The sequence below is a fragment of the Pipra filicauda genome, unplaced genomic scaffold (assembly GCF_003945595.2).
Source record: "Pipra filicauda isolate LSUMZ 115617 unplaced genomic scaffold, ASM394559v2 scaffold626_size208873_pilon, whole genome shotgun sequence".
NCBI lineage: Eukaryota > Metazoa > Chordata > Aves > Passeriformes > Pipridae > Pipra > Pipra filicauda.
The window spans coordinates 15,835-31,208 of NW_024104783.1; the positions used below are offsets into that span (position 1 = coordinate 15,835).

The 15,374-nt window shown below is 49.3% G+C and overlaps 1 protein-coding gene across 10 annotated transcripts in view; it reads left to right on the forward strand.

The window, feature by feature from the left end:
* Nucleotides 1-15,374, forward strand: part of LOC113992176 (peripheral-type benzodiazepine receptor-associated protein 1) — a 48,582-nt gene that overhangs the window by 15,789 nt on the left and 17,419 nt on the right. For 9 of the 10 annotated variants that reach the window (XM_039388226.1, XM_039388227.1, XM_039388232.1 and 6 more), the window contains 9 exons: nucleotides 2,924-3,107; nucleotides 3,392-3,612; nucleotides 5,748-5,857; nucleotides 7,698-7,807; nucleotides 9,201-10,016; nucleotides 10,514-10,665; nucleotides 11,434-12,003; nucleotides 13,107-13,385; nucleotides 13,648-13,827. In XM_039388226.1, the coding sequence (XP_039244160.1) occupies nucleotides 2,924-3,107; nucleotides 3,392-3,612; nucleotides 5,748-5,857; nucleotides 7,698-7,807; nucleotides 9,201-10,016; nucleotides 10,514-10,665; nucleotides 11,434-12,003; nucleotides 13,107-13,385; nucleotides 13,648-13,827 (2,622 nt within the window). The remainder of the gene's footprint in view (nucleotides 1-2,923; nucleotides 3,108-3,391; nucleotides 3,613-5,747; nucleotides 5,858-7,697; nucleotides 7,808-9,200; nucleotides 10,017-10,513; nucleotides 10,666-11,433; nucleotides 12,004-13,106; nucleotides 13,386-13,647; nucleotides 13,828-15,374) is intronic. The other variant, XM_039388231.1, reaches the window with a different exon arrangement.

Below are 15,374 nucleotides of genomic sequence, written 5' to 3' on the forward strand. Positions count from 1 at the left end.
CTCCTTCTCCACGTGTCACGTGCATTTAAATGTCTTTTGGGAACTACTTGCAGTCCAAGAGTGAAGTGTTTCCTTCAGAACCCAAAAGCAGTGGTGACACCATTGCAAGTGAGTGCTGTGGAGAAGAAGACAGGCCCTGCTGGCACTGTAATTGGATGGAAGATGGGAAGCAGGGATTGTGGATGATAGTTTTCCCAGAAGAGGTGGGAACTAACGAAATTCCGGTGTGTGGGAGCTGTGCTAGCTGGTGATTTGGAAAGAAGGCTTCTGTGGAAGTGGTGGGGTTTGTAGCTGGTGGAAAACTGCTTGAACACCTTCAGATCTGACAGAGATCTTGTGAGTAACAGGGACATTAAATCCCAGGTAACCCTGGCTGTGCAAAGGCACGTGGGAGGAGAGGCAGCCATGACTAGACATGCCCAGTGGTGGGCTTGGAATTCCCTGTTGGAGCAGGGGGTGCAGAGTTGGAGGTAGGGGGACTTTAAAATAAAAAAAATCAGCCACAGTTCTGGTCAAAAAAGCAAGTGAAGTGTTGGGAGCTTTTGGAGAAGGGCATTACTGGGGTGGGCCCACGTCCTGTAGAAGCTGCACCCACATTGTTGTGGAATTATGGCTGTTCCTCTAATCCCTTTGGCATCAGCCCTGCCTGGAGCAGGAGTTTGGACTGCACAGCTCTAGAGTTCCCCTTGAGCAAAGTGGAGATTCTCTCATCTCAAAAATACAGAGCAGAAGATGCGGAGAAAGGTAACGAGGGACATGTGGAGGGAAAACATCATCTGGAGGAGTGGAGTAGAGCAGCCAAGAAGGAGAGAGTCTCAGAGGGCGGGGCTGAGCTGGTGGTGGTTGGCTGTGGAAAATCTCAGTTCCTGAATCAGTGGCTAAACTGAGCCCACCAAGCTCTGCTCCTGCTCTTGCAGCCTCTTCTGGAAATCCCACTGCCCAGGCCCAGTTGTGTGAGGCTCCTCTTTCTCCCCATTTTGGGTTGGGCATGGACACAGCAGTCTCCTGTCTTTTCTGTGTCTGGGGCTTGATTCCTGCTGGTTCCTGAAGCTCCTGGCCTTATTTCCCTCTTCCTTATCCTCATTTCTCCCAGCACTGCCCTGGAAACCTGCTCTTCCCAGCTGTGATTCCCTGCAAGTAGCCTGCTAGAAGTATACACTGTGTATGATGTGGCAGTAGGACTTAAGAGATGTTTGTATGTTATTTTGAATAACAGATCTAACAGACACCTGACTAATTAGGGACCTTGGAATTAAACTGTGAATTATCTGGGCTATTGGCTTGGCCACCACTGTAAATGGATTTAAAGTGTGATTAATAAATTAACAGGACAAGGTACTGTTGTGATGCTGTTAAACACAATGTCCAGATGCATCTGCTGGCTCATGGCTCCTGAGAAGGCAGGAAATCCCTTTCTGGTCCTGCAGTGGAAATCCCTCTCTGTGTTCTTGTGGGCTGTGTCCCAAGGTGGGATCAGGGATGGATATTGGACTTGAGGAACCCCTACTTTGATCCAGTGCAATTGTTCTTCCTGTTGATGGTCTCTTTTCTTTATTAAGATGTATAGGAGAGAAGCATTTATGTGAAAAATCTAAACTGTAAGTAAATGCAAACCCTCAGGATTGCAGAGGAATCCTGTGCAATGGGATTTAGTAAACAAGGAGTTGACTCTGAGCAAGTGGAGAACATGGACACTTCAGGAAGTTACTTGTGGCATCTGATTTCAGTTCAGAGACTTTCCTTAAAGCCTGAGAGCACCCAGGGAGTCCTGAAGGGAAACAGAGATAAACTGGAATTAAAAAAAAAACAACTGGGAAATAAAAATTCAGGCACCCCCATGAATAGGAAGTGGCTCCAAAGGTTTAGTGTTGCTCTGAGACCACAGAGAAAGCTTTTTCCAGGTCAGGTGTGTTATTTTTAGAGCTGCCTAAAAACCAGGCTTTCTGCCTCACATAATATTTCAAGGCATGATTTATTTTTTGAGTTGGAAGGAGAGAAAAGCACTTCAAAACATGTTTTGTAGAACGGAAAATTTTGAGGAGCGCAGTGCAGTCGTCTGTTATGGAGCATCTTACCTACAAAAAAGAGTGAGAAGAGGGAAAGGAGCAGTTGCAATGTCCTGGGAATTCATGTGCCTCCCACTGGGAGAATGTGGGGATGTGTAAGGACAGCCAGGACTCAGCAATGGTTTATAAGGGGAAGTTCTAGAGACGGTAGGAGGAGAATCTGAGAAAATACAAATGGTAGGAATGTGTCCTTCCCTCTCCAGAGATTTCCCCTGCATCTCGTCTTGTTGAGATGTAGCTTTCTGGGCCTCAGCATGAATTTTCCTGGAGCAATTCCTCCTTGTGGGACCTGGTGGGAAAGTGTGTGGGCTTCCACATCAAAGGAATGTTCTGCAACACAGGCCAGGGTGATCTCTGCCCTTCCTGCTGCCTGGAGGAGCCAAAATCTGCAGGGACAATCAGGAGTCCTGCCCAGAATGGTGGGGAGGGCAGGGTAAAGTTTTGGGAGCTTGCTGGAGCCTCTGCAAGTATGGATGAGATAGAACACTGGGAGAGCAATTCCTCTGGGTGATGTGACTTTAATCCTCCAAGAAATGCTCCAATCTTTTCTTTTCAAGGCTTATTTATCTGTGACTCACATCTGGTCTTGTGCAGGGCTGGGACAGGATATTGAAGTTCAAACCCAGCTTTTCAGGGATAATTCCTTGCAGTCAGTCCCCTCATAGATGAGGAGCTTCAGGTTTTCAAAGGTACTAAAGCTGTGGAGCTGCCAGTTCCCCAATCCAATTTCTGGGCAGGGCATTTAAAAGCATCCTTTGAAGTGTGGGACCCACTGGAAAGACGCAGCAAAGGCTGTTTGGAGCCTCACTGGTGGGTTTGCTGTGGGTTTGTGCCTCATCCCGTGTCTCTCCTGCCAGGCCCGGGTGAAGGATCTGGAAGATCAGTGTCGCAGTCAGACAGAGCAGTTCAGCCTCCTGTCCCAGGAGCTCCAACAATTCCGGCTCCAAACGGGAAAAATCGACCTTCTCACCTCCACTCTGGTGACTTCAGAGCTGCCCCTTGCTCTGTGCAGCTCCACCCCACAGCCCCCCTGGGAGAAGGGTGAGTGCTGGACGTGCCTGTGAGTGTTTTCACAAATGAGTTGATGTTCCTAGAAATGGGAAGGGGTGAAGGAAATAACGCGAACGTTTGGTTAAATTTTGGGATCTCCATCTCTCTCTGTTGTCAACACTTCTGGTTTGTTTTGTAGTCATAAAGAGAATTTGGCATTTCTCTGGCCAGAGTGTCCAGTCTCTTAAATGAGGCACATTTGTAGAGACTTGTGCTGCTCGTTGCTGATCCTGGATCCTGCCTGTGGCTCTGACTAATGGCTGATTTTATTGCAGAATCAACTGTTCGTGGGTTGCTCCCTCACCAGAGCACTAAGAAGGCTCACAATGAAGTTGCTGAGGAGTTGGAGTCATCCCTTAGGGTGCCTGACACCCCTGGGGGCTCCCCAGCTGCTCCCACCAGTGCTCAGAAACAAGCCAAGAAAGTGGAATCTCAGTCCAGCTCTTCGAAATCAGAGTCCGTGCACAACAGCCCCAAATCCTGCCCAACTCCAGAGGTCAGTATGGGAGGCCCCTCTGTGGTCTGTGCTTTCCAGAAGGGAATAAATGCATTGCTGAGAGCACCAGTAAGGCTGCACAGGTTCCCCAGTAAGGCTGCATTCCTTCCTTCCTGGCTGCCTGAAGAAAATGGGAAAAAAACAAGAGAAAAGCTGTAGGAAAGTACTGAAAAAGCCTTGGGTGCCATGGCTATAATGCTGATTTCAACGTGTTACTGAGCTCCTGGAAGGAAATAACTGGCTGGACAGTGTGAGAAGGACTGGGATGGGGAGGTTGATTGGTGGGAAGTGTGGGAAACTCTTGCTAAGCTTCCTTGTGCCATCTCAGCTGCCACTAAAGCACAAAAAGGCTACAAACTGGAGTTCTTGGCATGCTGAGCAGCTGTGTCCAGACTACTTTTAGCCTTGAGCTGTGGGTGAGGAGCTCAAACTTCTTTGCTGGTGAAAGAAACCATGAAAAGACACCAAGTTTGTGCTAAGAGGGCTGGAATTAATAGGCTTTGCTTGTTTGTGCCCCCCAGATCTCATGGGCGGTTGGTGCTTCTGCTGCCCAGAAGCTTTTGAGTGGTGGTGTGGGTTCACACAGAGTGTTTGATACTCTGTGTACATCACTTCAGGGGACAGCTCAGGGTAAAGCAGTGCTGGGATGGTCTGGGTGGCAGTTTTTGGTTTTTTGGTGTTTCCTGGGCACTGAAACCTTCTTGGTCTCACTGTAGCTGTGGAGGACACTGATGTGTTGAGCTGAGGGCAGGGCACTAATGAAGGGCTACTGTGGGAGGCAGTGCCCACCACTGTGTAGGAGCTCTGGGAAGTGCCATATTCAAAGGGAGGAACAGGCAGGAACTGCTCTCAATTCTGTAGTGGGAAAAAATCCTACCTTTTAGCTCCAGAGAAAGCTTGGAAGCCCCCATGCCTCCCTGGAGAGATAAGTGCCTATAGAGTCAGTGTGGGATCCTTGGAAAAGTGTGTGGAGCGTTTGGCTTCGGCAACACACAGTTATGGGAACACTCCAGGCTGCTGAAAGCTGCTCCATCTGGGTGTCTTTTGGCTGTTACAGGTGTGTTATCCCAGGACATGGGGCAGGATTGCTTTACAAGGAGTACACTGCCTTGAAAAGATGCTCTGGACTCCTTCAGAGATTAACTTTGGTACTTCACGTACTAGAAAAACTACTTTATATTCTGCTGCCTGCAATGGGTCTCCATCAAAAACACATTTGCCTCGAGGTCTGCTTTCAAAAGGCAGCTTGAGTTGGTTCATTGGCACCATTTCAAACAAACCCAGGCGAGTGCATTTGCTCCAGAAGGAGGGTTGGGTTACACGACTCATTGCCACTGGATGAAAAATTCCAAAATGTTACCAGAATCAAAAAGACTGAGGTACATTTCCCAAAGGTGCTTCTGCCACCAAATGCCTTGAGGGTGCAGCTTCCAGCTTAGGAAATCCAGAAGTAGCTGAGGGCTGGGAAGGGAGAGGCTGTAGCAGGAAGATGAGTTTTGTGCCTGCTCTGTCTCTTGTGCTTTTTGTTCAGCGTGATGGCCCTGCCAGTTCCACCCAAAGCTCTGTCTGATGTTGGTGAAAGTACATAAACATCATATTGAAAGTTTACAGGTGCTGGAGGGGAACAAAAGCACTTGGAGACCTCAACATCAAACAGAGCTCTGAGGTCTCCTCTGTCCAGGTTTGTGTTGCACACAGGGACAACTAATGTTTCAAGGTACAAGAAATAAATAGACTGAATTATGGATGTGTAGAGTGGGAGAGGTCTCCAGAGTCTCTAGTCCAGAGTCCTGCTCCAGTGGGACTGTCACCAGCACTAGATCAGTGTGGCCACGGCTTTGCTGAGCTGAGGCTACAAGTTCTTCAAGAATGGAGATCCCACAGCTCAGTGGGAACTTTTCCCAAGTCTACATCACCCACCTGGGCAAGGAGTTTTTCTTCATGTCTGGCTGGAACCCCTGAAGCTGCAACTTGGAGCTGTTGCCTCCTATTACTATTTCTTCACCTAAAAAGTCGTTCTTCCAGATGGTCCTTAGCCCAGGGGCCACCAAACATGAGCTTGGGGGACTTTTTCACTGATGTTTGACCCCTTTGAGTGTTCCTTTACTCAGATCCTTTCTCTTCAATGTTTTTAGGTGGACACTGCAAGTGAAATGGAAGAGCTGGATGTTGACAGCATCTCCCTCATGCCAGAGCCAGGCAGCCAAGGCCCTGCAAAGCTCCAGGTGTTCTTAGCTCGATACAGGTACTGAGAGCTCATTTCTTGTGGTCTGTGTGGTTACACAGGTTATCTCAGAGTTGCCTTCTTTACACTCTTCCCTTGAATTCACCCTGTTAGGAATGGATAATATTAGGTTGGACCACGTATCTTATTCCTCCATGGGATTTGCAGGCTGGGAGAGCTGGGGGGGTTCACCTGGAGAAGAGAAGGCTCCAGGGAGAGCTGAGAGCCCCTTCCAGGGCCTAAAGGGGCTCCAGGAGAGCTGGAGAGGGACTGGGGACAAGGGATGGAGGGACAGGACAAGAGGGAATGGCTTCCCACTGCCAGAGGGCAGGGACAGATGGGATATTGGGAAGGAATTCTTGGCTGTGAGGGTGGGGAGGCCCTGGCACAGGTTGCCCAGAGAAGCTGTGGCTGCCCCATCCCTGGGAGTGTCCCAGGCCAGGTTGGATGCAGTCTTGCACCACCTGGTCTAGTGGAAGGTGTCCCTGCCCATGGCAGAGGGGTGGAATGAGATGGTTTTTAAGGCCCCTTTCAATCCAAACCATTCCAGGATTGTATGATTTGTTGAGACCTGTTATTTCCTGCACAAGCAAGGCTTAGCTCAACAAAAGCACAGTAAGCTCAGTAGCTGTTCAGTGACCAGCCCTGTGTGAGACTTTTCCTTTCTTTCAATATGATACTGTATTGAAAATTCAGTTTGAATTGACATATTCCTTGAAATGTCTATTTTTTTTTTTTTCAGAATAGTCCAATACATTTTCTCCCAAGAAATCTTATTCCAGCAATTAAGAAAATTTCAGGCTAGAATGCCTGAAGTTTTTGGCCAAAATCTTTCTGGCTGTAATTTTTAAAGGACAGGGGAAAAAAACACAGAATAAACTCGATTTTTTTTCTGTTACTAACTGTTTCTGTCCACTGAGCATCATGGTCAAACTCATTACTATTTACAATTCAAAGAGTATTGACATATCCTTCAGCTTTTAAACTGGGGATTGGAAGGAAGAGACTTGGGATGATTCTGTGCTTGTGAGGAACACATCAAATCTGATCTGTGTCTTCTTGTCAGAGTCTTGAGTACATAAGGTCTCTGTGAGCTGAGGGAGACCTTAACATTGCTTTGGCATGTTGAAATCCCTTTTAAAGGCTAAAAAGCAGGAATTGGTAGGAGGTGTTTGTAAAGATGTTTTTCACGAGGCATTTTCCTGTGACATGAGACCCTCTGATGATCTGAGGATCCCTGGACAGGCAGGTTAGAATTACCTGCAGACCAAATCGTATCACCAGTGTATTTATAACTGTCATACCAGTGAAGCTTTTGGATTGCTGTTTAAAATATGGAGTTGGAGCAGGAGAGGGAGGCACCACAACCTCTCTGTGCAGCCTGTTCCAGTGCTCGGTGACCCTCAGAGGAAAGAGGTTTTTCCTCAGGTTCAGGTGGAAGTTCCTGTGTTTCAGTTTGTGCCTGTTGCCCCTTGTCCTCTCTCTGGGGACCGGTGAAAAGAGCCTGGTCCCATCCTCTTGACACCCACCCTGAAGGTATCCCTTTCAGTTGTTTCTTCTTCAGGATCTGAATCCCAGATCCCTCAGCCTTTCCTCAGGAGAGAGATGCTCCAGTCCCCTCATTGTCCTCATATCTCTGTTCCTTCAGATGTCACAAGACATCTGTTCTGCTCCTCAGAAAATTACCTATTTTTAATGATTATTGTGTGTAGACTGTAGTTTTGACCTTTGCCTGTGGAATTTGCTACTTGCACGAGTGGATGAATTCCCAGTGAATTGAAAGCTTGTCAACATCACAGCTCAAATGTGTTGCTGGGCAAGTTCCTATACAAATTAAGTCTTCCTACTGTAAATATTTCAGCTACAATCCTTTTGATGGACCTAATGAAAATCCAGAGGCAGAGCTTCCACTGACTGCTGGAGAATATATTTACATCTATGGGGACATGGATGAAGATGGCTTCTTTGAAGGTGTGTTCTAACAGAATGAAATGTGGCTGAACTCCTGTGGAGAGCTGATCTCTCTCCAAAAAACGAGAGAATTTAGTGAATCTTGAAACCTCAAGATAAAGGTTTTCTGCCCAAAGTTAGTTTGTTAGAGGGAAGAACAGATTCTGTTGGAAAGAGTCTATTTATGTCATGATTAAATTAAGTCTAAAACGTGAAATCCTGATCTGATTTCAGTGGGAATTTAGCCACTGCTTTCAGCACAGCTCCAGATTTCATCCCCATATGGTTCCTCCCTCTCCATGGAGAGGAACACGTTCAGCCCCAGGCAGATGGGCTGTTTCCCTCCTCCCAGGGGGGCTGTGTGTGAGCCAGAGCTGCAGCAGGTCATGGTCTCCATTGGCTCCTGCTCTTGTGGCAGAGAGGGGCTGAGACAATCCATCCAAACTACAGTTGTGATCCCCCTTGGTGTCACACAGTGGGTTTCTGGTTTGGCCCCTTTGCAAACGTGATCCTGGTTGATTAAGAGGCAGATGGATTTGAAACCAAGAATTGTTGACTGTCAGTTTGCACTGGGGTTTTTGTGGAGCCACTTGAGGACTGAAGGATCCTAATTTTCCTGAGGTGCTTTGCAAGAGCTGAGGCAAATGCATGGGTGTTGCACTGCTTGCTCTGTGACTGCTCTGCCTCCTTTTTTTCTTTCTTTCTTTCTATTCCCAAGCTTCTCATGTATTCATTTATTTGTCTTTTTATTTCTTGTTTAAAGAATAAAAAGGTTATTCTTTACTAACCTGTTCTGCTTTCCCTGCTTTCAGTTGATTTGCTGTAGGTAGAGTTTGGAAGGGGGAAGGCAGTGCAGTCCCTACTCCTCTGTGGTTTGGGGGACCAGGTGCTGTATGTCCCTTGTCCCCACAGGTGCTTTTGGGACACCTTTAGTCCAGGAGCTTAAGAAAGGAGGGAGCTTAAAGGAAGCCCAGTGCTGAATACAGAGCTGGAAAGATGGACTTTCTTGAGGAAGTACTACAAACCCTAAATCTCTGTGGCTGGGAGAAGACATAAAATCATCCATCTGCGTAGTTTGGGAAGGCTAGAAAAGTTAGTGAAGGAGCTGTGGTGAGGAACAATGGGATAATGAAGAAGGAGAAACCCTTTAGCTAATTACACAACTCAGCTTTTCACTTACTTGGCTCTGGAATGTGTGGAGCAGTGAGTCTTCTCAGTGTGGCCATTGGGATCTAACAGGGAAGCCCTCGGAAGTGCAGGAAACATTGCCAGGAATACCCTCCCGGAGGTTTTTTTCCTTCCTGAGTGCAGAGCAGTTGTGACCCAGCGTGGATGTTGTCCCATAGTCCTCACAGATGGGTTGGAAGGCTGAATGGCAGGGGCAGTGGTAACAGGTCTCCTGTTTTCTGTTTAGGGGAGCTGATGGATGGCCGGCGAGGGCTGGTCCCCTCCAATTTTGTTGAGCGGGTTTCAGATGATGACCTCGTGACGTTTCTGCCTCCGGAGCTGAATGATCTCACCCATAGCTCATACCAGGAGAAAAGCTTGGTCAGTGCAAGCACCAGCAGTGGAGATAAGAGTGATTTCTCCATTGAAGAGAGTAGCATCAGCCCGCTGGCCAGTAGAGCAGAAGGAGACCAGGAGGAGCCCGTTAGTCACACAGCAGTGCCTTACCCACGAAAACTGACTCTGATCAAGCAGCTTGCCAGAAGCATAGTTGTAGGCTGGGACCCACCTCTTTTGCCAGCTGGCTGCCCAGACATACAAAGCTACAACATCTATGTGGATGAAGAGCTACGGCAGAACGTGAAGAGTGGCCTTCAGACCAAAGCAGTGATTGAGAAGCTGGACTTGCAGAGCAAGGCCTACCGCGTGTCCGTGCAGGCGGTGACCGAGCGCGGCAGGTCCGACAGACTGCGCTGCACCTTCTTTGTGGGGCAGGATTTTGGGGTGGCACCCACCATGCTCAAAGTCAGGAGTGTCACTGCCACGTCAGCAGAGGTCACGTGGCTCCCTTGCAACAGCAACTACAGCCACGCCGTGTACCTCAACGGGGACCAGTGCGACGTGACCAAGCCCGGGGTCTACTGGTACACCTTCCACAACCTGCAGCCCAGCACCCAGTACGTGGCCAAGCTGGAGGCCAGGCCCATGAAAACACCCTGGGAAGAGGTGCCAGAGGGGCAGGAGCAGGACTCAGCTGTGATTCACTTCACTACCCCACTAGCAGGTATCCCATGCAGCGCTCGGAGCCATGCGCTCGGCCGTTCCCTTGCTGGGAAGCCTTGGGATGAAGGGAAGCCAGGTTGATTAGGTCCCAAAGCCTGAGGTGCTGTACTGTTTTGTCTTAATGTTTTTCTTCTTTCTTTTTTTTACAATTTTATTACCCCCTTTGCTTTGGTTTGCTCTGGGAAGACCCCCCCCGTGCATGCCTGCCGGGCAGGGCAGGGGAGAGCTGGTTTGCCATGACCTCGCTCGAAGGGTCGCTGCAGCTTGGCCTCAGCTACTTTTGCAAAATTCTGTTTTCTGTGCATTAAAGCTTTCACAGAACAAGAGCACCTTGTTTCCTCTGGCTCTGCCTGTCATTTCCCAGGACTAGCCTGGGTGTTCTGGTTCAGTTCTCCTGTGGCAAAGCTGGTGTGGGAGTTTGCTCTTTGAGTCAAACCAAAGTTGAGCTTTATGCTGTAGCCAGGTAAGCAAGAGGAGCGTGTTTTTGGTCTTTCACAGGCACACCTGATGCTCCTTTGGATGTCCAGGTAGAAGCTGGTCCCTCTCCAGGTATCCTTGTTATCAGCTGGTTACCTGTCACCATTGATGCCGAGGGATCTTCCAACGGGGTCCGAGTCACCGGCTACGCCGTGTACGCCGATGGACAGAAGGTTGGTGCTGGGCAGGAGAGGCTGGGACTGGAGTAACAGGCAGTGTCACAGCCTCAAAGCATGGAAAGCTGGATCCAGAAGCGTGTCCTGAGGAGACAATCCCAGTCCTTGGCCTGGAAAGGAGTGGTATCAGGGAGGGACATTGTTTGGGGGGTGTGATACACACCAGAAAAGGCATCTCTCCAGCTTTTTGATGTGGTTTTGATGTAGCTAAGCTGGGAAAGCTCCTGTGGCGGGACCTTTGAGTAGCAGAACAGGACAATTAGTGTCAGTCTCCTCTGCTCACCTCAGGCACTGGCCTGATCCTTGGGGAAGGAAGGAGCTCAGTGAGTCCACAGGCCATGGACAGAGCACTAGTTCAAGGACACAGCCCTGGGGCTTGTCTCCAGACTGTAAGGAGTGAGGTGTAGTTCTCCATCAAGAAAGGTGCATCAGAAGCAATGTGACCAGCAGGGACAGGGAGGGGATTTTCTCCACTCAGGTGAGACCCCACCTGCAGTGCTGCCTCCAGCTCTGGGGCACCAACATCAGAAGGAGCAAGTCGAGAAGAGGGGCAAATATAGTCATGTTTTATAGAATATCCAGTTTCTCATATGATTATGGTAACAATTTCCCTTTACTGTTCATTCTGCCCTCAGAAGGTGAGAATTCTGCACACCTACTCTCCAGAGCTTTGGTGTCTGTCTTAACTTTGGATCAGGAGTTGTTCTTCTCAGAAGGGCTCAGCTGTGCACAAACAGTAATTCCTCTCGGTTCTTTTGCTCCCAGGTGATAGAAGTTACTTCTCCAACAGCTGGGAGTGTCCTGGTGGACCTGTCCCAGCTCCAGATGTTCCAGGTGTGCCGGGAGGTTTCGGTGAGGACGATGTCTCAGTACGGGGAGTCGGTGGATTCAGTTCCAGCCCAGATTTCCTCGCTCTTGCTCCGAGCCTATCCCTGCACTTCACCTGCCTCCACCACTGTTACCTCCAGGCTGCCCAGGGGCGTTCCCAGGGGCTCCCTGCCTGCCCACAGCCCATCCACACCTCGCACTCCTGCGCTCCTGCTCCGACAGAACATTCCTGCTGAGAGCTCAGATGCCAAATTGACTGATGTCTCCTCCGGCCCCGCCGGCCCGGCGCGGGCTCTGCCAGAGAAAGCCTCCTCAGCACCACACCTCTCCTCTCCCAGTGCTCCCTTGGTGCAGGATTTGGGCACTTCCCCACAGGGATTGGATGCTGCAGGAGACAAGAAATGCCTGTCTGTGCCTCCCCAGCAGGCTGGGAACACAGTGCTCCATGGGGAGGGCCCTGCCAGGGAACCAGGATTACAAGGCCTGGGAGAAGGCACAGAGGTGCAGGTAAGTGCTGCCATCTCCTGCCCAGTGCCATGTGTGCTGGCAGGGGGAATGGAACAAATGCCACTGAGCATCTTTCTGTGGCTTTCTTGCCTTTGGGTCATCATCCAGTGGTTGGGAAACTCTCAGGGAGTTTCAGCTGATGTAGTGTACAGGTGAGGCTCACCTCTTGATCACATGTGCAAGCAGATCAGGAACAGAGTCAGGAAAGCAAGAATTTGCAGAGTTAGAGGGTGATAAGAGTGTTCCCTCCTTTGTAGAGCGAAGTGGGTGGTCCCAGGATGGAAATTGTCCTTCTCACTTGAGATGTGAGTGTTGCTGTCAACAAAGGCAAACAACTGTCAGATGAGACATGAGATCAGGCCCTGTCTGGCTTTTGTCTGAGCCCAGGGGATATTTAAAAGCTTGGCAGTGCAGTGTTTGAATCTCCCTGGAGTCTGATCCTTCAGTATTTTCAAAGCAGATAAGGACAAGATTGTGCTCCACTGCAAAATGCAGGGAGGCTCCCTTGGAGTGAGAGAAAGAGGGGGTTGATGAAGGCCCATCTGCCTTACCCTCCTTGTTCCTGGGGCTCCATTCCTCCATCTCCCAGAGGTTTTCTGAAACACCAAACTGAACTGGTTTAAAAACAGATGAAAAATCCCTGTAATCCAACTAGGATTAGGATACCTAATCAGGAGCTTGTTGTACTTTTCTGTGTATGTTCTTCTTCATTAATTCCCCTTTTCTTCACAGCCTTTACAGCTCCAGGGTAGTGCCAAGCCAGCCTGCCAGGGAGGGTGTGGGACATTCCTCTGGCCTATGAGAGTGGGAAATGACTTTGTACAGTTTGGGCTCTTCTTGCTATTTTTAAACTAGTTATTGTCAGTACAGGTCTGGGGCTTTACCTGAGCCAGGTGTGGTGGCCAGAGCTGCAGCAGTAGAAGCACCATGTGTCCCTTGCTCCAGGGCTGGCCAACCTTCCCAACTGCCAAAATATTCATATGCCAACAACACAGAGCACATCAGAGGGTCGCAGAGTTTGGGGTGATAAGGACCCCCTTTTGGTGCTTAAGTACCCTGAGATACCTGCCCTTGATTTCATTGGTTTTCGATTTGTTTCCCAGATGGAACAATCTGGATCCAAAGCTCCAGAGCTGGAAGGCCCCTCTGACAGCAGCGTGAAGTTCCATGTGGAGACCTGCTCCGTGGAGGAGTCCCCCAAAGGTCCCAGTGCTGACAGAGAGGAGGCAGAGGAGAAGCACCTGAGCCCAGAGCCTGTGTCCTCACCCAGCCAGGCTGAGGGGGCACAGGACACCTTCCGAGACGGGAACGCGGGCGGGAGCAGCTGCAGGTTGTCTCCTGGCAAGGAGGTGATGAAAGAAATGTCCAGAGTGAAAAGAGAGGTTTGTTAAACCTTGGTTGAGTGTCTGTGTCCACGGAGAGATGTGGATTGTGTTTGACATCCCGAGTTTTCCATCCTTAGGCAGTGCTGCTCTTCTGCAGGCTGTTGGTTGCGTATGTGTCAACATGTTGCTGCCTTAGGTGCTTCCCACTTTTTTTCCTGCCACTCTTGAGCTGTGTGTGTGCTAGAGACAGGAAAAACACTCCTTTATTGCTGGAATAGAGCCTGGGAGGACTGAGAAAATCTGTTTTGCTTTTCAATAGCAAGAAGAAAAACTGGCTGAAATGGGCCGCCGGCAGCTGACCCTGTTCTCTGAGCACAACCGGAGTTCTGAGCTGTCAGATATTTTGGAAGAGGAGGAAGAAGATGAACTGTCTTCAGAAGCTCTGGAAGACAAGAAATGGGACCAGAGTGAGCCATGTAACCAGGAGAATGGGGAAAAGGTAACTTGTCCAGGGCACTGCTCGTGGGGGGTGCCAGTGCAGCCATCCCATGCCATCAGCTCACAGCAGGAGGGGCTGGGCTGAGCCCAGTGCTCCCAACAGTGCTTTCCTAAGGTCCTGCCTGCTCTGCTTGTACTCCCAGGCTTAAGGTAGTAAAAACACGAGTTCTCTGGGAGAGGGAAGGGTGTTCATATGCAATGAATGTAGCTGGGGTTTAATTAGTTGGAAAAGCACACAGTGTGATGTGAACTTTAGAGCCCAGGGTTAAAATCGATCCTATTGAACGAGTTCTTAACACAGATATAAACAGGGAACAGATAGAGATCTGTAAATCCACCCACCTATACATCCTGTACCAGCTCACCTTCCCTCCTAAGGCATGGGATTCTTGGGATGTCCCATGCAGAGCCAGGACTTGGACTTGATGATCGCTGTGGCTCCCTTCCAGCTCAGGATATTCCATGATTCTGTGATATTTTGGCTTAGACCTTGTTGTTCTGTGTAGCCGGGGATGGCTTGTAGGAGCAGAGCTGTGGCTTTGCACTTCAGTAGCTGCAAGGGAGGAAATCCTGAGTGAGCTGAGTGACCAGATTAATTCACGTTCCGAGAGTTCAAGCTGGTTCATGTGTTTCAATGCAGCTGTGGCGGGTGATGTGCTTCTGACTGCATGGCTGGGAAGTGCTGTGGAATCCTACAAATTACAGCAGTTGGGATGAACATCCACGAGAGAAAGTACTGAGGGTGAAAGACTGGGAAATTAGAAGGATTTGAAGGAACTGTGGTATGTCTGGATGGCAAGAAAGTACCATCTTTGGGTTTTTTATGCAACCAAAGAACACCTGTAGTTGATGGTGCCCTGTGTGGCTGCTGCTCTGCAGGGACAGGGCTGCTGAGCACTAAATGGTAGCAGACACTGCAATGATTCTGGAATAAATTTGCTACTGCTCCTTTTCTCCTTCTGAAGGAGCTTCTGCTTCCCAGGTGAGGGGTTGGACCTGCAGTGCAGCATATCTGGAGCTCCAGGAGAGCCTGGTGGCTGGAGGGGCTGAGTCTACCTGGGAAGGAGTTGTTGGAAGGGCTTCCAGCTGTTGGGATTGCAGTGGAAAAAAATGGAAGAAAAGCAGCTTCCTGAGAGGAGAAAAGAGGAAATAAGAACGTTCAAGAACACCATTCTTTGGTTTTGTTTTTTTTTTTTTCCTGAGTGTTTTATTGGCCTGAATGATTTTGGTTGTTCAGGTTTTTTTTCTGTTGAGCTGAGTAAACAGGTGCTTCTTGACCTGATAAAGTGATTGTTTTCTGCCCTGGCAGTGACAGGGTGGGGGTGACAAGATGCTGAATGGGGAGAGGACATCAGGATCAGGAATCTTTAGGGCACAGAGCTCCCAGCACTGCCTTACAGAGTGAAGGAAGATGGTGACTGGAGCAGGCAAAGTCCCAGCAGAGCTGTTTTCTAGGATTCTGTGTATTTGGTTATGTTTTCTGTTATCTCAGGACTCCTCAGCCAACTCTTTCAGGATCTGGAGGATGAAAACAAGGAGAGGTGCTGC